Here is a 24,837-nt window from a genome sequence, read left to right on the forward strand (position 1 = left end):
TACTGCCATGAAATTTGGTACAGATGTTCCTGTGACATCAGCATGTCAGCATTGTCACTGTGAGCATGTTAGCATGCTGATGTTAGCATTTAGCTCAAAGCACAGCTGTGAGCTGCTAGCATGACGATAGTTTTGTTCCTTAGTGACCTTCATCCATCTTTACTGTAGTTTATATGAAATATTGTGTTAAAGAACCATCACTTTACATTCAAATATTATCCCAGTATTAATGCCAATAAAACAGAGTGAAAAATATGATATATACCGATATATTTAAGAGATCCTAACACAGAAGACAAAGCTACTTTTCTGTACTTCAGCTGCATCGACACATCAACACCCACAGATTCCTCCTCTTCCTCTTATGTTCATCTTTTGCAGCTCTTCGTTTTTCTTCTTCTATGCTTGTATGAGCGCAGTGCTAACATTGTTGTACTCACTGACTGCCCTGCAGAACCAGGAGACAGCGTTGTCCTGTGATGACTGACTGTCTTGTTGTCGCCTGAGGGGTAAACAGTGCATCTCTGTTTGTGAGCTTTGATGGTGTTTGGCCCCTGGACTATGTGTGTGTGTGTGTGTGTGTGTGTGTGTACCACAGCTAAGCATTTGATACAGCCTTTCAATGTTGAATTTGAATACTACCTTTCCCAGAACAGCCAAGTGCATTGAAGCCCGGAGGAAAGGCGTGGACAGTCCTTCAAGACAACTTGTTTACATCTTCTCCTAATGCCATTAAATGTCAGTAAAAAGCATTGCATCACTTTCTTTTCCACATCATGACAGCGGCCGTCAAAGCTCCTCACTGCTCTCTGAAAGTACACAGACGGGGGGAAATCCAAGTGGGGATGTAGCATTAAGAATGGTTCAAGCTTTTGTTTGGACGTCACAGTAAAGGCTTATTTCTGTTCCTCTGCGTGTCCAGTTGCTCAACATATCTGAACATCCAAACGGCCCGTGGGAGTGGATACACCTGTGGTTTTGGAATTAGCTGGTCTCTAACCCGGCAAGAGTCCCATAAAGTGTGAAATTCGAGACTCGTCTGCAGAAAAACTTCAAGGAATGCTGTAAAGCACTCTGCAGAGTCTGTGACTTTGGCCAAGGCCTCACGGCCGAGCGTCCGTGCAGGAACGTTACTCAGAGGCTAAAAAAAATAAGGTTACTTCTGATTGTGCGTTTTTTTATCAAGGGAGCACATTCTTTGGCGGCGTGCCCGAAAGATTTACTACGCGGGCGGCTGGTTGGTAGGAAGTTGAGCTGGCGGGCTTATCAGTTGATCAATGATCAGTGAAAGATTAGAGATAAACGCGTGGAGTTGTTTGTTTTAGTGTTTCTTTGATCGACATACACAACGCTGGTTTGTAAGTCTTGGCCTTTAGCTCTTTTTGTGAAGTATTGTATACTGTGTAATAATGATCAATACTCAAACACTTAAAAGTATTTAAGTGTTGTTGATATAATGAGCCAGATTTTTCTGTTATTGTTTCTCATTTGTTACTGATTAACATTTAAACAAAACACCTTTCGCTAAGTCCCGCCCCTGGAAAGCAGATTGGCCAATCATAGCGTAGCATCGGTTAGTTGAGACTATATGGCTGTGTTCCATTGACTCTCATTCAATCGTTTCAGATCTTTATTTTCAGGCTAATGTTGAGGATTTGGAGCTAGTCATGGTTAAACATGGTGTGATAATGATGGAAGGAGATATACGTTTGTAAAACGTTATGTTAATATGTCAAAACCTGTGAAGCTAATGTTAGCAGAGTATGTTAGCACATCATTAAGTAGCGTTAGCACATCAATGCTACGCTACCTACGGAAGGTACGTACGAATGTATAGACATGCTGCAAGGTCAACAATGAATCTCAACTTTTAAAACCAGAAGTTACTAAACATCTACAATCCATCTGCTGAGGAAGGTCGTGTTATATGAACGAAAGGTCCAGAACAGCTACTTGGTGAACATTCAATCTCCACCAAGACCAGCGATTCATTGTGGGTTTTTATCTAAAGCACCATCGTTGATTTGTTTTGTTCAAGTGAAGCAGTTTCTGAGGTTTGTGGGTGAACAAACTTCTCTCTGGTCACGTTTTGAACCGGAAGTTAAAAGTCAGGAGACCGTAAATGTATCTCTGTTTCAACACATACCTTATTGTCTGTTGAGGACTAAATGATCAATCAAAACCAGAATCACTAGATCTGTTATAGTTCCTCCATCCCTGACTAGAAAGTGTGAGTTTTGAGTTTCATATTTTTCAGGAAGCAAACAACCTCTTTGCTATCAGTGAGAAAACAAAGAGCAAAGAGCAAACACTGTAAGAAAGAGGATGCTAGGTCTCACTTTTTTTAAATAATCAGCTGCGAGTTCCTGTCGCTATTCTCCCGCTGACAGCTGCGTCACACGAATAATGACTTTTTAACACCATACAGATACAGGTATGCTGCCTGTTTGATGAATGCAGTCTAATGCAGGGGTGTGTGGGCGAGACTATAAAAACATGCACATCGCTCGGATAAAAAGGTGGTGGGCTGAGAACGAGAGAGAGCGAGAGAGCATCGTAGAGGGAAGTCGCCAAATGAAGTGTGAATGCGACGCTGCAAGCGTGCTCGGCTTGACTTTTCGCCGGCCGCACGCATGCGTGTCAGTTCCTGCGAGATGCAGCTCGTTCCTTTCCCTCTGAGGGTGTAGCTCCAGGATGCTAATAGCGGGACTAATAGCCGCAATACATAATGGAGCAATCTCTGACTTATATTGACTTCTCTTACTGGCCAATAGCATTAGCAGGTCAAGATTTGTGTAATATAGATACAAGTGAATTAGAGCAGATGTTTCGTGCATGAAGTGCCAGTGACTCAGTCTTCTTCCGATTGTCATTTCATCACAGTAGATGTTCCGTTCAACTTGATTCTTCGTCAAAGTAACATTATTATCACATAGCACCCCAGTGGAGAGCAGGGACCGTTTCATTTCATTGTGGTTTGGACTTCCAAGTGCTAATGGCGAGGTTACTACGAATGGGAGTTTGAGAGTTGGCTGCAAAGATTGCGACGCATCGACGAGCTGCGCTTCTGGATAGTGTAACAAAGAAGGATGAGCATAACATGCAAAATATGATATTGTGATTAAAAAGAGCAAAAAGCAAGCGATGGCATCCTTTGCACTGCAGCTGCTTGAGTGTAATATCTGATTACAGATGTTGAGCAAAGATCACATGTGCTATGATTTGGTTATCAGATTCTTTATTGCTTCGTGGTAGCTGTCGGTCTGTCGACTTCTTTGGCCCTCACTGAACCTTCACAACCAACTCAACTATCAGATGGATTGGTTCAGTCATTCGTGGTCTTGTATGAATTTAATTTCTATCAAAAAGAATAACCGTGAGTTTTTAAGTTCCTCGTCTTTCTACCAGAAAGAAGTACTATCGGTGTATATTAATGTAATTTTCCAAAGAGAAAACAAACAAAACATCAGTTTGATTCATTGTCCCCTTTGATATGAAGCAACTTTTGTTTCCAGTAAGTGAATTTATGTACTAAAGACTCCCCTGAAAAGTATGAAACGTATCTTAAAACACATGTTATGCTGTGTAGAGTGGTCAGCAGTAATGTGTACGTGCATATGTATGATGTGTAGTTTAGGGGCTGAGACTTGTAGAACCACTGGTTTGACCCTTTTGAACTGCTTTGTCATTTTCTGTTTATTCCTCCACTTTGGTCATTGGTCTGGTCCTCCATCGTGGACTAGTAAAAATGAATGTGAGTAGGTGGAGGGAGGTGTTAGAGTATGCTTTGGATTGTAAGCATCAGCATGTGGCCGAGTGATAGCTTAATTATTGCTATTGATCGAGAACCCCCTGTAGAAATATTATGGTCTTTTTCAGTGTGAGGAGGTAAAGACCACTTCGTATTGATCGATGTTTGGGATCCTCATTAACTTCAGAACCCTGGAAAAGATGTAGTCTCACTTGATCCTTCTTGCATTACATCGGTCCTGTGGTCACCCTGATGCACCTCCTTAACCAAAACCAAAACCACCGGCAGTCGATCGCTCTCTTTCAGTACTGTGTGTGTGTGTGTGTGTGTGTGTGTGTGTGTGTGTGAGAAATAGGCCATCTGACCTCAGCTGCTTTTGGAAATGTTACATCCTCTCATTTTTCCTCTCCCACTTGGAGAGCTGAAGGCCTCTCTCCGGCTGCAGGCCCAGAGAAAGGGATGTGCATTTGTTTCCTGCCAACGAAAGCAGCTCCCCACCCTTCCTGCTTGAGTCATGCCACATAGACTCAACAGACAGACAGACAGACACAATGACCTGACTCCACTGTGAATTCTTCATCCAGACAGAAATAGAAGCTTTATCACTGTAATTTACACAGACATGTAGCCTTGTTTTTGTGTTTTTAGGGTGTATTTTTATAGTAGTTGTTGTGTAATTATGAGCCAGAAAGGAAATGAGAATACTTTAGTGAAAAAGGAAGCAGAAATAAAACTTAAGGTTGGTCCGGAGATGTCTGTAAAAAAGCCACTGCGGATGTTTTTTAGCCCCGTGTTCTGTTTCTGGGGAAGTCCTTTGATAATTCCCTTTCCTGTTTTCTTCTTCTAGGAAATAATTAGCGTATTAGCAATTCTTAGATCTCGGGTGTCCAATTTTTTTAGCTGGGTGAAGCGTCAAAGCTGCCACAGTGGCACAAGTTGAGTCCCAGTGTGCTGCTGACGAGCAGCGAGCGGGACGGTTAGTCAGAGCTGCTTCCCACAATCTCCACAGCGAAGAATGTTGAGCCGACGCGTGAGACGGCCAGACCGCGACTCCTTGGCAGCCGCACAGCCGCAAAATATCGAGGTGGAGGAGAAGAGCAGCGAGGTTCAAGGAGCCGGGGAAGGATGAGTTCAGGGAGGAAATGAGGAAGACGACTTAACGTGCCATGAAAGTGACGGGAATGTGGGAATTTCAAGCGTGGATCAGTGGATCAAGAAAAGCTTTCACCAGACAGCCAGAAAGCGTGTTGTTTTTCAATTCCTCAGCTGTCAGCGGCGAGCAGTTGGTGTCATTAGACGGGGTGCTGCCGACCCGGGACAGGACACCGACGAGCCTGGCCGCTTCCTGCTTCCTGTCAAAGGACGGCTGCAGGGGAAACTGCAGGCCTGCTGAGGGAGGATAAGGCCTCCGGGCAGGAAGCATGAAGCTGAGACAGCCTCCAGTCAGTCATGCCCAGTCACTTACCCCGACAACCCCCCCCCCCCCCGAGGTTCTGACCTCCTGGGCATGACTGTGTGTTTGTGCGGTTGTTTGGGAACCAGGAAGTCTGCCCCATTAACCCCATTGGTCACACATGGGTCACACTTTAAGGGCTTTTTGGACTATGAAATTATAAAGTAGGGCTGCAACAAACTTGTTTCTATTTGTCTAGTATATGAAAAGCCTTAACAGTTTCCCCAAAGTCCAAGTTGACCAAAACACAAAGATATTTCATTTACAATAATATAGAAGCGAGAACAGCAACAAATTCTTACAAACATACAAACAGCTGATGGATCACTGACTAATAACATCTGTGATCTTTTATTTATTTTTTGTGATATTTGTTGTTGATGGAGTGGTTTTTGTGGCTTTTAACTGCTCTTCAAGCTGCTGAGCCACAATTGATTAAAACCCGCTTCCATTTCTCTCAGAATGCACCAGAGAGAAACCTCCGGCCACGAGCTAGAGGTCGGTGATAACACAATCCAGCGCATCGCTTTCCTTTCCTTTTTTCGTACCGCGTTTCCTCTGCGACCGTCTCTAGCTCGGCCTGGGAAGGCCCGGGATGAAGGCTTGCGGCTCTGGCCCTAAACCGCTCTCTTCCTGTGGGGAGGGGCGGGGCCACGCTGCTCCCAGCTCGACTGTCCCCGATGGTGATGTCGGTGGCCCACCAGACTTGTCTTGGATCACGGATCCCTTCTTGTCACCATGCTCTGTGGGTGTGACTTTTTTCTGCCGTGTCATCACCATTCTTATTTATACAACCAATGTGTTCGTGATTAAATTGTTTACTAGAGCTAAAAGTGTTTCAAAGTTCTTCATAGCCTCTTAATTTAGCTCTCATAGTGCGGCAGATTAATGCATTTTACTTTAAAATGAACAAAATCATCTTTCTAAATGCACGTTTCCAAAATCAATGAGTAAATTACCGCGATCTCAATATTGAGAAAGAAAAAATTATGAATTTTGCCATAATCGAGCAGCACTAGACTTTTTTCAACATTTTGTGACTTCTTAAAGACCAATCCATAAATCAGTAAAATATTTGTAGATAATGAAAATAAACATGAGCTCCACCCATTGCGTGAGTTTTGTGAACAAACAAGGTTATGCATACACGCTTGCACACAATAGCAGCAAAGTTACAAAGAGTGCATTCGCCAAGTATGTTTGTGTCCACGACGTGATGAAATGTGGAGTGGATCTTTATTTTGGGTTTCAACCCTATTGACACCACCATCAATACTTCTAAAAGAATTGTGTTTGAACAGGATGAAATGCAAGAAATGCCTTTTCTGCCTGCTGATTTTTAACACCAGACATTTTATGAAGTTTCAAAGGCATTTATTTGTGACCTCGCTGCTCACGCTGGTTACAAACTCTGTCCTTGCTGAGGCACCGAGCACCGCCACCGCCCTTCACCTCCTTAAAGCTGGCCCTTGACCTGTTTGGCTCCGCTTCTGACAGACTTCTACTTAAAAGCATTCTGACACTGACACGTTGACTTTCACAGCACAAATGTTTCTCCGAGATATGTATTTCTCGTTGGAATAACACAATGTTCTTTACGTCTTTTTCCTCAGAGGCACTAAATAAATCGTCCACATGCATCACTCGCTGTTCGGGTGGAGAGACGAGCGACCGCAGATGTTTTGGCATTGTCGCATTTTCTAATCCCCCCCCGGGTTGAGTTGGAGCTTGCCGTCGGTTCCTGGCAGATAAAAAACAATCCTTTGACTACATTCAATAGTTGTCGGCCTTTTGGAGAGCAGAGTTTGGATGCATTCTTGCCTGTTGCCAAGGGCTTGCAAAGAATGTGTGCCAAGACATCGCTTATACATTGATTCCCCCCCCCCCCCCCCCCCCCGCCTCTAAAAAGCTGAGAGATAACAGCTTTAGCAAACCACCTCTCCAAGTTACATTCTTCACATTTACCACTGAAACGGCGCCGGCCAATGTGCAGATATTTATTGTTTATCTCATCAGAAAAATTGCTGAATGAATGTTCCCAGCCTTGTTATCCAAAACAAACCGTCTAAAGCTGTCACTTAATCCGATTTTTGACACGGTGACGTATGGATGTGTTGGCACGCCAAAATCTAAATCGGGTAAGAAAGTGAATCTGTGCAAGCGTGTTAATGTTACGGCTGAACATTTTAATTACGAACACAGACAGTGGATTATGGGTGACCCTTGGGTGGCGGTGCCAGCTGCTCTCAACATGAGCGCCACAAAAGTCAGCCCGCCTGTTCATCCTAATCAGCACACGGCACTACACCGTCTGAATAATCACGGATTTGCTTTCGGAGTCGTCTGAAGTGCACACTGAGCGGGGTTTTTCGTGCGTCGCAAAGAGGCGAAGAAACGCAGCTTGTTAGTAAATGTGTCCGCTGTAACGGGGATCTAATGCGTGACCTTTGTGGTTTAACTCGTGTCTAATCACTTCGATGGAGTCTGCAAGAAAATATATGCTGCGGAAACAAAGTCAGCTGATCATTTTCTTTATTTAATTATTCATTGTTTAGCCACATTAACCCAGAGCCCATGGTGGCGTCTACAAATGCTGGAAGATATTCACTTCACAATAATACAAAAACTCATAAAATGGCCTCTGAGTGGAGGCGCCTCACTCGTGTTTTCAGAGAACAGGGGTCACTTGATTAGTAACCTCAAGTTTTCATCATTTCAGCATGTTTTCATATGCTTTGAAGATTTTCCACTATAGTAATTATCAAGATGTCATATACAGAGACAATACTGGTCAATACTGGTACAAGCCACTGTAGAGCCAACACAGGGCTAAATAATGAGGCCGTGTGGGGAGTCATAGGGCAGCGGAGTCTGTACCTATGTGCAGGAGGGGGGGGGGGGGGATCAAAGGGCTCGGCCCCGGCAGAAAGGGCCCTGCAGCGGCAAACTACTGTTGCCATAATTGGGGAAGAGCCATGTAAAACCGCCCAGGGGAGGCCAAGGACGCCTTAATTATGTCGTGAAATTTAATTAGCCCTCTGTTGTGTGTGTGTGTGTGTGTGCGTCTGCTCTTAACCGCCTGACCTTGATGTAATGGTGTTTTTCGCTGGTGTTTATCATCCATTACGAGCGGACACGAGCAGAGTTACGGTTCCATTCCCTCCGGTTAAGAGGGACTGCATATGAAATGATTGTGCTGTCGGAATAAATTATGGTGAAAAACGGTAATAATGGCTCAAGACGGGTGATTCAGGTGACGGTCTGCGTTGCCTGTGTCTTTTTCATATTGTTGCGGAGGAAAGAATAAATGCTCGACCTCAATATCGCTGCATTTGTGAAGCCGGTCAGGAGGGTGCTGTTGCATTTAACTCCCATATTCCCCCAACAAATAAACACCTTCCTTTCACTTCATTACACTGTGATTACACATCATAATCAGGGAAACACCACCAGCCAATAACTGCTAGAAACTTAATTAAACAGAAGGTGCTGTGTTTGAATACTCCAGGGATGTATTAGATTTAACATAAAGGCTGTTGGACAGATACTGAAGGTGGTCAAATTGAATAAAGTTTTTAATTTATAACAGCATGATGTGCATGTGAGTATAGACGCAGAATGTCTTAACATATTTAGAAGAAGACGTTCTGAAACAATTATTTATTATTTGAGTAATTCGGATGGTTTCTATTACTGTAAATCCAACAAATGGAAATTCACCAGATCTTTGGGCTCGAATGAGGTTTAACCATCACCAAACATGTTAACATTGTTAACTGTTTATTTTAACTCCAACAACAAACTACATTTATAGTATGCACATGTATCAGAGTAGAGTCACTCCAAAAATAATAGAGGCGTTGTTGCACTTTTAAACCAGAGTTCAGAGAAAGTTTCTATCTCCTGATGGCAAGTTATTCTTTATTATTCCAATATAATATTAAACATTTTTTAATAAATTTACATTTCAAGGCTATGAAATTGAAAAGAAGCGTAGAGATTGTGCTAGACCGATGAGGTAATGACAACGAGAGGCAACCGGTTGTTTGAAGAAGATTATTCTAAGACGGGCTAATAAAGACAAGACAAGGCTATAAAACACAAGAAAGGCTTTTAGAAATGTCTCCTTAAGAATAAAATGTACTTGAGTTTAGGTTTCAGGCCACAAATCAAACCGGGCAGCATGAAAGATGTTTAAATGTGGCGTAACGTCCGATGATGTTGATATTTTCTCTGGCAGGGAGTGAGCTCAGCAATAATAAGAGCACATGAGTTATTCTAACAGGCGTATGATGTTTATGATGATGAATTTTCCTCGTGCAAAGCTGTTTTTTGAGGGTCGGGGGTGACGAGTAAAATCGGTTCAAAGGTCACACAAGCATGGCTTTGTCTTAAATGGCTTTGCAGGCTTTTCTCTAAATATAGACATGCATCATCGTTAAATGGCGTTATGATCTATGGCGTCTTTGAAGTGTTTCTCCTGTTTGTATTGGTCACTATTTTAACTTTGGGTGCTGAACTCTTGAGCATAAATCTCTAAACTTTGCATGGAAGTGAGACTGTAACAATAGGTCAGTGGCACTGTTTATTCTTCTCGCATTTGAATGTTTCACAGTGAATAATTATCGTAATAAATAGCCTGACTGTTATAAAATTGGATATCCTGCCTATTTATTTTGCCTATTGGAGAGGACAAAGGCTTTGCTCCAACGGTCGACAGTGAAATAATGATTTATGCCACATTCAGGTCAAGCACTGTGTTGTGAGCACTCTGTCTACATTAGCTATGCATGCTTTGAATTACTGAGCAAATATTCTTCTTCTTTTGCCCTTAATTCTTCAAGTTTGCTGTCGCGTTAAATCAACTGTCTTTTCATGTGAATGCGTGTCCCGTGTGTTCCTAAAAGATGAAACCGATTCGGAGGTTTTAAAGGCGTCCTCTGCTCCTCTTTCCTCAGGCGTTGGACCAGGACCGGACCTCCCTGCAGAAGGTGAAGAAATCAGTGAAGGCCATCTACAGTTCAGGACAAGGTGAGACGAGTCTGCTCCTAAATGTATCAGGACCGAGTGTGCTTAAGCTGATTGTTGGGTTTGTTCTCACAACTCTTTCCCACAGGAGAGCCCAGGGTTTCTTAAATATCTTTAATAAAAAATGAGGCTTGCATGTTTTTGTTGTTTGGAACATTGCCTTTTGTGGGACAGATGGTGTTTTGTGTGTGTTTTTCAGGCTGTCCCAGAAACCGACACCTGAGTTTTGTTTTGTTCGTTGCTGTGACATGGATCCTCAGTAATTTTCCACTGAATACTTCTGAGAGCAGCCTCCTCCCTGTAAATTGACAGTTTCAGATCCCACAAAAACTGTTTGTTTGTTCTCCACAGAAAAGAGAGTTTACCTTCCTCCCATTTTGACTCTCTCATGAAAACAACTGCAACAACTCTTCAGTCGAGTGCCTTACCAGTTACACAGTAGTTAGTTACTTTGGTTTGACGTAGTTACAGTGAGAAAAATACTGTTTGTGATCTAAACATAAATCAGAGTGGGATGTTTGTACTTCTTGCAAATATAATGAATAGTTAGACTCATGGCCGTAGAAACACTTCAGCCCGCAAGTTATAATCCTTCAGATTTCAGTCCTGTATGTTCAGTTGATTTGGAGACACCCGGGGTTACTGATGGTAACAACAATCACTCTATACTTCACTCTACACTGTAGCCAAACAAACTTGTGTCGATGTTTTACAGAAGTCGGTCAATAATTGACCCTTTTCACCTCACGTTTGAGCTATCGTGATTTGATATCATGGAGCACTCAAAGCAGCAGCAGCGGCAGTATGAAATGTTGAGTTTGCATCAGCAGTAACTAAACACGGCTCTGACATTCTATATATTATGTGAAGAGAGTCAATGGTGAGGCTGTTAACAATGAGACAAAACTACAAACAGTAATGCTGCGTCATTGCTTGTGGATTTCTCGTGCGTAGGAAGTTAATCTGAATCCGGTAAATGAATGGTGGACCCCGCCACTGCTGATAAAACCTACTATATATAGAGAGAGAGGTATTAGCTGAAAGTAAGATTAATTAAATGCCTGTTTCAGAAAAAAAGTATGACCATAAACTTTTTAAATATGCAATTTTTTGGTGGCCCAGATAATACCTACAATGTGGAGTAAAAACTAAAATATATATATAGAAAAATATAGAAAATACAAAGATGAAAAACACAAAAAACATACAGAGGACAGAACTGCAGCCCTGTTTGGATTGTATTTGAGTTTCCGGTCTGACAAAAGTTCAAAATGGCCACCACAGCTCTTCGTGCTCCTTGTCTCACCTGCCCACCGTCTCAGAACTCAACCTCACATTTGGCAACGGTCTGAACATCGCTCCCCCTCCGTCCCTCACTTAGCGACGAGGACAGATGCTGCTGTTTGACTGACGGCTCCTGCAGAGCTTCAGACTCCTGGAGACCCACACATCTTGTCACGCCGACATGTGCTGCGTATAAAGACGACTTATTACAGTCAACGATGTTTAAACAAAGTTTCTCTGGAGCGGCTCTGATCAGAAATCACGGGTTACGGTCACATGTGTCTTGTTATTGTGTCACTCGTGTTGCTGCACTGATGAAAGGAGAACGTTGCATTGTGGGATCTGTTAACTATTTCCTCCACATCTGTGTTATCATGAACACAACGAGGAGATCTTAGAAGATGCACAAGCCTGTTTGTTCCAGGTGTTTTTGCCTCTTTGCTGTTTGGAACAAAGAATGAACAAACACTTTTCTTTCACTCATGTTGTTGTAAAGTAAAATCTTGCAACATCAGCAAGCATATATTTAGGATATTCTTGGGAGAGTTATAAAGCTCTGTGTGACTTGCATAGAGTCATCTTCACCAGTAAATTATACAGCATGTATGTGAACATCCTCGCTCATTGGATAATAGAGGTGCTGAGTCAAAGGCTAAAGTTATGATGTAAAAAAGACACCATCTGATCAGAGAAAAAGTTAACAGGATTATAAATCTGCTAACGTTTGGTTCTTAAAAGGTTTTCAATATTCCGAGCTTCGGACGTGTGGAGGTTTGATAATAAGCCAACCGTCACCTTTCTGACCGTTGCCCCTTTGCACAGACTGCGGGCCTCGACACATGCTAATCATGCTAACCATGCTAATCATCAGCCAGAGTTTAGGGCAGAGAGACTAAACCAGCGGTTGTTCTTTCTCCTCTGTCTCCAACACAGACCACGTCCAGAATGAAGAGAACTACGCTCAGGCTCTGGACAAATTCGGCAGCAACTTCATCAGCCGGGACAACCCCGACCTGGGAACGGCTTTTGTCAAGTTCTCCTCCCTCACCAAGGAGCTGTCTACCCTGCTGAAGAACCTGGTGAGTTCAACGTGCCAGCACTTTTGATGTCAAATAAACGGAGTAGCTTCTCCCACAGAGTGCTCTGCGTTTGCTGTGGATAGCCAGAGGGAAATTCTCCAAAGACAGAGTATAGTTTTTCTTTCCTGTCTTCGCTTCTGTAAGTGGTTTAGGATTTGGGTTTAAGGTTAAGATTAGGATTAGGGTTTAGGTTGGGCATGTAGTGGAGAAGGTGACGAGGTTATTGAGGAATAAAACTCATTTAATGCATATAAAGATAGAGGTGTATGTGCCTACAGGTTCATCAATCTCTACCCTTTTAAAAAACCTGTATAAAATGTGCTGACACCGCCAGACGCGTCATAACAGCCGGTCAGTATAGCTGACTGCGGCTATATCTACCTCAAAGCTTTGTATTTTTTTTTTTTTCCCAGCCGAGGCTCTTATCTTCCTGCCGTGGATTTCCCCTGACGCTTCTGTTGAATAATGTGTCCTGTTTGAATCCTCTGTGAGTGATTGTTGTTGGAAGAAGAGCCGGTCCCCGCTCTCTCCCTCTCTTCCTGTGTGGCTGACGGCGAGATTAGACTCCATAAATACACTTGGCAGCACCAGGAACAACTGTGTGTGTGTGTGTGTGTGTGTCCATAAACCTTCCTAAATCGCCCACCTGTTGGCGCTACCTGCATATTGCAGAAAAGTGAAACTATCTCCACTCGTTCCTCTCTCCTTGTTTTCCCCTGTCTCTTAACTCTCGTCTTTTCCATTTGGAGTGTTTTATTGAGTGACTCTTTTAGACTTCAATAACTGCGCCCCGAGGGCTGCTGGTATGTGCGTGCACTACAAATGAGAATTGACGAATAGTGCTAGTGCCCTAGATGTCCTACATGTGTTATCGGCTGAAATGTAAGGATTTTATAGACAAATTTGGCCACGTTGTTGCCAGCTTTTCCTCATCCTTCTCGGTGGTTGTTTCCTTTATTTGAGAACGTTTTACTAGAAGAGACGGTGGACGCTTCCAGGATGGGCTGTTAGAGCACGCCGGCAGCCGGCCAGCACAGGATTGATTCTGACACTGGCCATATGCAAGTCAGGCACTTAAGAAGCACATTACCGCCCATTAAGCGTAGTTTACTTCCTTGACCGCTGCTGTGTGTGTGTCTGTGGAGCCTCGGCTAACAACAGCAGGGACTTAAATGCTTAGTAGTGTTGTAAATGACCTCGCTGATCCTAATGGTTAGAGCTGCTGAGCATAACTGTGGCAACCCAAGCTGTTGGCAACCAGCTTTTGCTAATTCTTCAATAGACTAACTTGCACTTTCACTATTATGTCGCTGATGTCTTAAGTGTTGCTCTGCACTGCAGGTTAAAGGGACGAGGCCGGCGTTATTCTATATTTTTCTTATGGTCAATAAACCCATTATGTAAACTAAAACCGACGTTCCATCTTTCAGTGCATAACAATTCCCGTATTCCTGTTTTTTTATTGACAACGAATCAAATGAGCACATGCAATGTGGAAAGGGTCGCTTTAAATGAAAAAAACCCACTGAGAATTAACACCTAACTATGCAGCTCACCTCACCTATATGGAAGAGTTTTAGTCGATGTCTTTCATTGGCCACGAAAATTAGACAAAACGATTTAAGGTTCAGCAGAATCTCCTCAAGCGCAGACTGGAGCGGGGCCTCCATCAACGACAGACCTGCTTCGCTTCCTCCTTCGACCCGCTGCAGTAAAATGAGAGGTCTTCTAAAGGGAGTCAGAAACACTACCTCTTTCATCCACAGGGACCGCCAGAATCAACACAAAACGAAAGTTTAAAGTAGTAGCTTTAAAAATGGGTCACAACTATATATTTTGATCCCTCAAACAACAATTCATTTATTGGGGACTATTTTCAGCTGCTAATAAGATACACATTTAGGGCAGTGTTCATCATAATGCACCATGATAAGGAACATGTCACCCAATACAACAAAGTAGATGACTTGTGTGTTTTTCATCAAGCTTCAGCGACACAGACAATACTTTTGTAAGATCAGTTGAGCCTTGTTTTATAAAAGTTATGATATGTCAGCGCTGTTTCCTCGTGACAACAGCTGCATTATAATCCCCTGTGTTCTCCGTGTGTCCTCTTCCAGCTCCAGAGCCTCAGCCACAATGTGATCTTCACCCTGGACTCGCTGCTCAAGGGGGATTTGAAAGGCGTTAAGGGGGTAAGATTTACTGTTGAACAGTTTCTCTCCCTGACATTTATTTTCTCTCTCTGTCTCTCGACTCTTCCGACGCTCCCCCATCCCCACGGCACAGCTCAACAGCGGCACAGGGACAATAGATGCCTCCTCTGCACATCTCTCTATTAACCTCTGTATGTTGAGTGTAAGCGAGGCCAGAGAGACTCTGTTTTAAAAGCTCGCGCTGTAAATCTTGCAGAAGTAAACATTTGTGCCTTTGTGTTGTGCTTGAGGCGAGTGGCGGGTAACTGGGTCATGAACCGTTGATGTTCGGGGTCCAACAAGAGGCATGGACGCCCGCTTGGCCGTCCCGGGCGTAAATTGTGAGCGGAGTGAGGCATTTGTTGGACCTCTGGTAGCGATCCAACTCTGCAAATAACTCTGGTCCCCGCGGTGACCTCTTTGTAGTCTGCTGATGCTTGTCCCCCATGTGTTTCTGCAGGACATAAAGAAGCCCTTCGACAAAGCATGGAAAGACTACGAGGCCAAGTTGTAAGTGGATAATTAAAGTGTACTGTTGTAATACAACACATTTGCACCATTAAGCTAATTATAGAGCACTGAATAATGGATCAACACTCTGTGGATAATGTGTCGCAATGTTTGGTATGCCCTCCAGAAGATATTGAACGCATTGCAGAACAACAAACCTGCATGCACGGTGAAAGAAGTAACCGTCCTCTTCTCTGTGTCAGTACAAAGATCGAGAAGGAGAAGCGAGAGCACGCCAAGCAACACGGAATGATCCGCACTGAGATCACCGGGGCTGAAATCGCCGAGGAGATGGAGAAGGAGAGGCGTCTCTTTCAGCTCCAGATGTGCGAGGTAGGTTGTAAAGCGAAGCTACAGTTTAGGACCTTTTTGGTTGGCTTCTCCGCAGTAATCAAGCATCAGAGAGGCCCAGTAGTTAGCCAGGCCCCTTTAACGGGCAGGTCAGAGGTTAAATGCCCACAGTACAGCACTGTGTGCTGTCCAAATATCCTCTTTTATGGAGCTGTCTCATTCTAAATCACAAAATGACCGTCGCATGTTATGTTGTGTTCCGTTGTTGGCAGACAACACCTGCACTGTGGCAAACAACACATTCATTTCAATGACAAAAAAACTGCAGCATTGTCCGACAAGACAGTTGAACCTTGCTCAAGTTATGCTGCAACATAATATAACGTTGCCTGCATTTAATACCGTACATGCAAGTAAACATTTCTGGTAGATTACTTATTACTCTGGCATTATTAGACGTGATTAGATGGTCAAGATAGAGATATTAGATCGATTTTTATCACGATAACCTTCCAGATGTGTGAAATGCTGTCTTATCTTGTAGTGTTTTAGCATTCAAGCCTTCAAACTCATGGTTCTGTCACCTGAAACCAACCTTCCTGGGTCGTATTTCATCTTCTTACGGACACCCGTTGCAACACAAACCCTCCAACGCATGCGCTATTTTTGGTTTGAACACCCACTTATTACAATCCTATACGTGAATGTATGTAAAGTCTTCTTCACCAGCTGCGCTTAAAGGAGACTTTAAGCCTGAGATTACTTTTTCTTTCTGAGATGATTTGAATAATTTAGAGAATATCTTTAAAACTTCTGCAGCTTCACATGTAGGGATTACAGCAGCCCCCAAAAAGACACATTAATTCATGAACAAGGTATGCACAGCTGTCTGCCTCAACACTAGACTGAAACTGTTTTTTTACAATGATTGTATGTCACGGGATATGATTTAGAAAATACAACACAAAACATCTTGTGTGTCAGTCAGATATTTGAGCAGCTCGTACTTTAAGTGTTGTCAGATGTTTCTCTGTTTCTGTAAACTTGTTTTCTTCTCAGCATGCTGTGACCCTGTTTGAGTTGTCTTCGGTATTAACGCTCTAAGGCGAATACTTAAAGAACTCTGACAGCGAGAATAAAGTGTAAAACCAATGTGAGGTCGTTATGTGCCCAAGAGAATCAGAACAAACTGTAAGCGCTCACTCTGCTCTGCCAGAAAACCTCTCTCCTTGTGGGTGGTGACCGCCTACGCCTTGTTCACTGTTTTATCCTGCGAGGATTTTTTTTACTCAAATTACATAATGGACCAATGGCTGTTGCACTGCTGTTGCTCGTGTGAATTATTCAGTACAGAACTTGCTGCAGTCCTTCTGTGCCCTGCAATGCTGATCTGCCCTCGTCTCATGGTGACTCAGAGGTGTTTCCTTGCCCACATTTTCCACCTGTGTTCCCACCTCTTATCCTGCTAGAGACCTGGTGTTTGATTACGGTTATGTACACGTACATGTTTTCCAGGAAGTGCTAAAACATGGGACAAGGGGAGCAGATGAGAGTACAACAGATGGAGGCTGTACTGTATGAAGAACAGCACGCTAACATGCTGATGTTGTGCAGATGTAATGTTTTCACCATCTTGGTTTAGCATCATAGCACTTGAATATTTGCACAAAGCACAAAGTACAGCCGAGGTTGGTGGGAATGTCAGCGGCGTGGATTAAAAGAAAATTCACTAAAGTTGATGTGAATCGTCAGAGTGTGAATCTACTGTCATCCAACGTGAAGCCCTCGTCTCTAAATGATATTTACCCCTCCTAGAAATGTTCTAAGTGTTGGTTGTTGTGTTCAAACCACTTTAGCAAAGTGTTTGGAGAAGCCAGCACAACACTCTTTCAAATATTATCATATTATATGAATATTTAGACCAACACAGAATTTAATATTATTAGATTTTGTCACTTCTATCACAATTCATTGTTTAATACAACTATAAATACAACTTCCTGTATTTCTGGGCAGTATTTGTTTACATTTTGGCTAATAGGCATTAAAAGCTTTCAGAATTACCAATTAGCGGTCCCTGTTTGCATCTTACTCATGGATGGATACTTTGATACTGAAGATAGCTTTTATTTTGCTATTATTTTTGCCAAAATAAAATAATTCAAGCGAGTCAATTTCCCTTTTTTTAGCATTAAAGTTTGAAGCAAAACATTTTGTCTTCATGATTTCATAAGATCTACTCGACGGTCTGTATTATCCATTGTTGTAGCTCGCCTCCAGTTGATGCCGGATGCCAAAAAAACGAGCTGTAGCTCCCACGTTATATTAGCGCTGGCTTCCTCTTTCATTCTCAAGTCCAGATTTGATTTTATATTTCTCATCATATGCAGAGCTTTGCATGTTTGTGCTCTGACTGACGGTATGATGCCGATCTGTTGTGTCCTCACAGGACTGCATGAGTCGTCTGCACGGTGCCTGTTGGTTGTTGCAGCATAACAACGTCAAACAAAAGGCCTTTGTGGTTTCGGCCTCTTGTTACTGAACCAGCCTCGCTGTAAACGGTAGTTAGATGACTCCGTGGTTTGAGGAATTCGCCTTAAAAAAGCATTAAAGGGCTCTATTATAAGAGCATAATTGACTTGTTTCTGTACATATATGATGTGATGGTTTCAGGCCAAGTGAAGTTCGGTGCATCCCTAATTATTTTATACTCTGTTCATGTTCCAGAAAATGTTCTGTATTTTACTAAGATATAAGAGCTGAAACTATTACTATTTAAAAAATATGTTTAAGATGACCAAGAAATTGTTACTGGCATTTTTACTATTTCTTGACTAAATTAATTAATACTGTCAGCAATTATTTCCATTAACAACTAGTCTATTTGCAGTATTGATACTGCAATGTAAAAGTGACATACTGTGTTTATCCATATTGCACATTGAATATCTTTATGTGAAGCATTTCTTTAATCTGACTAGTTTTGTGTGATGTAATCCACAACGTTCTGGGATTTATCTGTACTTTTAAGCTTGTACCTCTATAAAGTAGTATAAAATACTCTACCAATACAAAGAGGAGCTTGAATGATCACAAACAAAAAGAGATTTCCTAAATCAACAGTCATCATGGTTGGAAATACCAATGTTGCTGCTGTGTGTGTGTGTGTGTGTGTGGGGGGGGGGGGGGACAGTTGCTGCAGTCAGTGGTACAATCTGTTCATCCCACTTAACCTCATTTCTCTCTGTGTGCGTGCACTCTCTCGCTCTCTCCCTCTCTCTCTCTCTCTCTCTCCCTCCATGTTACTCAATCACCAGATTGCAGGATGCTCTCACTCTCTCACCCTTTTCATCCCCACGCCGCCAGTTGAAGGAGTGTGGAAAGGCAGGGCTCAGCAGGCTGCATTATGTCCCGCACGGACACGGCAGCGGTCCGAGCGATGCCGCTCGTTCACACAAAAGAGCCCCGACACGCACATGCGGCAGGGCTCTCCAAAAACACTGAACCCACACAGGGCTCAGACAAAATGTGGATAATCTCCCATCCAACAGGCTCTGTCAGCCAGACAAAGGGACAACACATGCGTGCGTACACATGTATGCATGCACATACAGATGCACTCATGCGTGTGCTAACGCATGCATCCACGCACGTGATATAGAGAGCAAATTGAAAATGCATGTTGGCGTCGGAAGCTTTTGTGTCACAGATTAAATTTGGCTGCGGAGCTGAAAGTGGTCTTTAGCTGTGTGTCTTTGTAAATCTCTGTGGATTGGCATGCTGCGGGATTATTTTAGATTAAGATTAGCTTTTATTCGTTTGTTTGGTGGGAGCCCTGTCTGAAGACTCCTCGTTTGTTTTGAATCCCCAGACACCCAGACTGAGCATACACTCTACAAAGCACTTCCTCTGCAGGCTATTCTCTCTCTTTTTATAATGCTAATGTGCAATATTTCTCATCATCCTTTTGAAACTTTATTTAGATCAAGGCACACTGGATGGTATTCTCTTGTACTGCAAGTGTGTTTACCAGTCTGGTCCCCACTCCCACAGTGTCAAGGCAGTCTTGGCTCGTACATCAAAGCCTTCATAAAGCGCTCAGATGTGATTATCATGAGGAAAAGTGTTCATACTCTTAAGTGTCTACGGCAAAGCTGATGTCTTCATTCTCTCTGTAACAGCTCTGCCACATTATACCTCATTAAACCAAAAACCCTTTAAACACACCCTGACTTTCAACTCCCGGCTGAACTTTTCACCTCTCTTTGCTTTGCAGTACCTGATCAAAGTAAATGAGATCAAGACCAAGAAAGGAGTGGACCTCCTCCAGAACCTGATTAAGTATTACCACGCACAGTGCAAGTAAGTACCACCGTAATCCCCCTGAACCCGAATGTGTGAAGGACCCCTGTTGTGTGCATCACACCCACTAAGAAATGTATTTCCAAACACGGCAAAGAAAATGGTTGCTTCACTCTCCCTCTTTGCAGCTCTTGATGTCAATTAGTTTGTCCCCTGTATGATTCACAGATCTTGAGGGTGCACAGTCGTGTGTGTGTGTGTGTGTGTATATCCCTCATAAATATGCACAGGTCATCATACAGATATGTTCTGACAGCTGTCGAGTTCGGTGGGTAAATAAGTGGGCGCTCTCCGTGCCAGAACCTCAGCTCACAGCGTTCTGCGACAGAATGACAAATTTTCTCTCAGCGTTGCTAGGTCCTGTCATAACACTGGGACAAAACAATACACTTCCCCCACCTTTTAATCTGTTCAACCTGGGCGTTGATGGATCGAAAAGCTGCAGTGGAGATGGATTAGAAGCAGAAAAGCAAATGATGGAGAGCTGAGGGACGAGTGTGACTGCTCGCAGCCAGAAAGAAGACGATGTTATCGTTTTTACCACCTGAACCACCGCTTCATTCAACAAATTAAGGACGGCACTTAACGGGAAATTTGGGTATTTTGTCAGCCAGGCCCAGGGAAACATGGACTCTTGCAAGAACAACAGTGGGTCTGTTCAAAATTACACACTATTCATACTAATATGATGTAAAATTGAGTGTGTAGTGCGTTCTGACCGGTTCTGACTGCACAGTATGTTTATTTTGTGCATTCATGAAACGGCCGAATGTATACTAGATTAGCAAGAGTTTCTTAATATGAGACATGAGTTTACAGTCTGCCGGTAACAGCATGCTAAACGGGGAACTTAGTTGGCAGGATGTTAGTATTTCATTTCAAACACAGACCTTGATCGGGGTGAAATCCCTTTGGCTTCCCAAAAAAACTTCAAAGTAACAAATTACCTCAAATCATCTTCTATTGACGGGTAATAAAGTGTGTTGCTTGTCATTTTATTTTATTTTACTACTTGACTTACTGACAGACGCACTGCCTCTCCAGCATGCACACAAGCTAAATCACTCCTCACTAGCATAATCACTTTGGCGTATGCGCATCAATGCAGCAGGTACGGCAGGATGTTGCTCTGCAGTTTGCTACAGCTCCTACGGGGATTTCTAAAGAACTACTTTCTGTGCTTTGAGAAGTTTTTTTGTTTTACAAAGATGTGAGAGTCTCTTACTACTCATCCCAATAAACATCATTCTTGCTGGAGGCCACGATTCCCTGAATGTGGTGGGTAAAATGTTATCATGACCAATAGTCATAATAGGTAAACGTAATGGTAAAAACATTCATAACTACATAGTGCGGCAAAATGTGCAAGAAAGTCCACCGAGCTGAACCCAGTCTATACCTGCAGCATCAACACTTTTAACTATATATTCTGCAAGGCCTTCAGTCCGCGTGGGGGAGCCGGACGGAGTGGGAGGAGAGATGGGGGATCCTTAATGCACAGATTAAAAGAAAACAAGCAGAGGAGAGATGTGACAGAGAAAGTAATGAGCAGAGGAAGGGAGAGGAGGGCGCGGGGTGGAGAGAGAAAAAGGTCATTAGCGGTGATTTGCGACTGCAGCGCTGCATCGAGGTGTGTAACGCTGACAGATCTGTGATGGATTTCAGGATGTGCTAAGCACCTCAGTGAATCTGCTGCGGACACGGCCAGTCGCGATTTCTGTGCCAAGAGGCAAAGGCAAGAGAGTGAGCCACGCTATACATTAAACATAAACTGCACCAATCTCCTCTCTCTCTCTCTCTGTGTGACCTTCATAGGGGCCAAAAGCAGCGCGCCTGACATTTGCAACGTATTAATTCGCGAAAATTGACCACTTGTCTCTCATATTTATACCAATGCATGTTAATGTCAGTGAGATTCACACGTGCCGCACCTTTTGTTCTCCAGTTTCTTCCAAGATGGCTTGAAGACGGCAGATAAGCTGAAGCAGTACATCGAGAAGCTGGCAGCGGATCTCTACAATGTAAATACGCACATCTTCCATCTCGTGTTATGCTTGGACAAAAGTGCCACGTTGACATGCATCATAATACGTTTTTGGAAAGTTTTGTTGTGCTCAGAACAGCAAACAGTTTTTAAAAAGACGAGCCTTCACTGACTGCTCATTAGCGTTTCTTATTTACAGCACTGCTCGGCTTTCCCCTGAGGCAGCAGTTTTATCAGCATATAATGCTCCTGCAGATGTTATGTGAGGGGAAAGTAGCACATCTGCAGCAACTGTCATGATTCAGAATCTCCTGGAAACTAGAAAAACCTCACATATCCAAAGATGGTAACGCCTGGAAGTCAGACAGAAGATTCTCACAAAAACACTTGGCAGCCATCGGCACAGTGTGCGGATCTTCTGTGTGGCCCTCGCTCTTTGCTTTGTGATGCAGCACCTAAAAAAAGTTGTTGGGATGTTTGTTAAAGCTTGGGGAGAAACACACAATTCACTAGAGTGAGAGACTTCGATTTTCAGAATAGAAAGTAAATATGAAAAGGCTGCTAAAGTTTTGTCGGTGCGTCCTCATCTCTGCATTTGTTCTCCTCAGATCAAACAAACTCAGGATGAGGAGAAGAAGCAGCTGACTGCCCTGCGGGATCTGATCAAGTCCTCCCTCCAGCTGGACCAGAAGGAGGTAGGCAGGTCACATTCAGAGACACCCGGCCAAATTTAAAACGCATACAGGACCAAACGCAGCACCTGATTCACCCGCCTCGTTGCTCCGGGTGCCACACAGATACGTTGTTAGAAACCGATGATCCGACACTCCGATCCCACGTTTATTTACCCCGCACCTCCTCTCACTCTGGCCACTACCAGGTCTGGAGCTCGTCTCCTGCAGCACAGAGCGAGTGCCCAGTGCTGTACCATGCTGGTAGCCAGTGTGTGGTAGGCTTTGCTGGTGACCAGTGTTGTGCCTCACTGGCTGCTCAGTGGAGAGCCACTCACTGCCCCGACTTAACACCACATCCCTTAAAACACTGCCAACCCCCGGAGTTACTTATAAACGTAGTCTGTCGCGGCTGTACGTGTGTTTTTCACACATTCACGTTTCTGCATGACACAACAGTCTTTCACATTTCACATAGCACCTACGGTAAGCACGACATTTAGAGGGTTAAACACGTGAGATTGTTTTTTGGGGCGGGCGGCACACTTTTTCACACCCACCGCCTGCACCTGAGCTAGATCTTTCACACCTCTCCCCTCTATCTCCCCTCTTCTGCCTTCTGCTCGTCTGGATTCAAGTCTAGAAGAGTAAGTGCTGGTGCATGTTGAGCATGCTGGCATCAGTCTGTTCTGCTTGACAGTAGAGTGGTTTGGCCCTTTAGAGGCTTCAGAGCATGCCTTTCTAGTTTCAAATGTTCTGTTTCTGTTAGCACTTTGGTGTTGAGAAGAGACCCTGTGCTGTACTTTGGTGTTGGAGGATGAGTTTGTAGTGTGTTTGTGTCTGCGTTGCGTGTCCTTCAGCGGCTCCTCAGTGCACCCCGTGTGTTAAACGTTGGTATTGTGTGGATTCGCACAGGACTCGCAGAGTAAGCAGGGTGGCTACAGCATGCACCAGCTGCAGGGAAACAAGGAGTTTGGCTGTGAGAAGAAAGGCTACCTGCTGAAGAAGAGTGATGGGTAAGCTGCAGACACGGCCATTATTTTTTTTTTAAAAAGGCCGTGGAGCGCCATTCATGTTGCATTAAAAGTGGACACAGAAAAGAACATAACAAGTCCTTACGTCATGTCCCTCCCTCCCTCTCTTCTTCACAGGCTGAGGAAGGTGTGGCAGAGGAGGCAGTGCTCAGTGAAGGGGGGCATGCTCACCATCTCTCATGCCACAGTGAGTTCAACACACACACACACACACACACACACACACACACTGACTGCGCAGATCAAAGGGAGAACATCATGCGGGGAGGTTGTGTTGGTCTTTCTCAATCTGCAGGCTGGCAGAGTGGAATTGACATAGATGGGTTGTCATGGCAACACCCCCCCCTCCTTCCCACACCCCCAACCCCCCCCCCCCCCCCCCCCCCCCCCTCCGCCTGCTGCGCCTCGGTGACTCATCTCAGAGCGAGTGTGAGCGTACTGTATACGCTGGCACGTCTGCAGGGTCGACTCCTCTGCTGTGCAGCTGCAGTAGCTGCTGTGTGCCGTTTTATGGACGAGAGGGAATCTAAAAAAAGATGAATTTACATCTGATCTCACGATCCGTTCAGCAGAGCAATGCAGTTGTTTCATCAGACACCGATAAATCCAAAATGTGACAAATGTTCATTTGGATTTAGGAATTAACGAGGTATAAGCGGTGCATGTTGGCTATGTCAACCTGACTCTTACTGCACTTTGAAATTATCCAATTATTGTTAAAAGAAGCTCCTGAAAGGTATCAGAGGATTAGGTTTTTCGATCATATGTCTACAAACAAACAAATTCACTTTTAAGATATTTAGGGAAGCTCATCTGATTGATAACAAGCAATGGTACCAAACATGCAATTCAAACTACTTGATTTTATACCTTTTGTGGATCAGAAATCAAACTGAAGCTTAGTTTTTTGTAGCTGCTTGATTCTTAGACTGTAGGCCAACAATAAATAGTTGTGGTTCAATAACACTTCAATCTATCTGAAAGATGACACGTCAGACACTTGTCTTCTTACCACATCTCTTCATTATTCACAGTTCATTGCTGGCTAGGAATCACACGAACCTTCTCTATATGAAGAGATTTTAGTTTGTCATCTTGAAGAAGATCCTTTTCAGATTACATTTTTACCAGTTTGATGAATAAAGTTCACTAGTTTGCTGCCAGTTCTAGTAACTTTGAGTAAACTTATGGTAAA

At 43.5% G+C, this 24,837-nt stretch overlaps 1 protein-coding gene across 1 annotated transcript in view; it reads left to right on the top strand.

Annotated features, from left to right (window-relative positions):
- asap1b (ArfGAP with SH3 domain, ankyrin repeat and PH domain 1b) overlaps nt 1-24,837 on the top strand; it is a gene marked incomplete at its 5' end in the record, with an annotated part of 49,290 nt that overhangs the window by 7,237 nt on the left and 17,216 nt on the right. Inside the window, 10 exons of the mRNA XM_079181465.1 lie at nt 10,163-10,235; nt 12,450-12,595; nt 14,716-14,790; nt 15,251-15,300; nt 15,504-15,633; nt 19,868-19,953; nt 21,899-21,974; nt 22,546-22,632; nt 23,524-23,624; nt 23,760-23,829. Of these exons, the coding sequence (XP_079037591.1) occupies nt 10,163-10,235; nt 12,450-12,595; nt 14,716-14,790; nt 15,251-15,300; nt 15,504-15,633; nt 19,868-19,953; nt 21,899-21,974; nt 22,546-22,632; nt 23,524-23,624; nt 23,760-23,829 (894 nt within the window). The remainder of the gene's footprint in view (nt 1-10,162; nt 10,236-12,449; nt 12,596-14,715; nt 14,791-15,250; nt 15,301-15,503; nt 15,634-19,867; nt 19,954-21,898; nt 21,975-22,545; nt 22,633-23,523; nt 23,625-23,759; nt 23,830-24,837) is intronic.

The sequence above is a fragment of the Pholis gunnellus genome (genome assembly GCF_910591455.1).
Source record: "Pholis gunnellus genome assembly, chromosome: 20".
NCBI classification, from domain to species: Eukaryota; Metazoa; Chordata; class Actinopteri; order Perciformes; family Pholidae; genus Pholis; species Pholis gunnellus.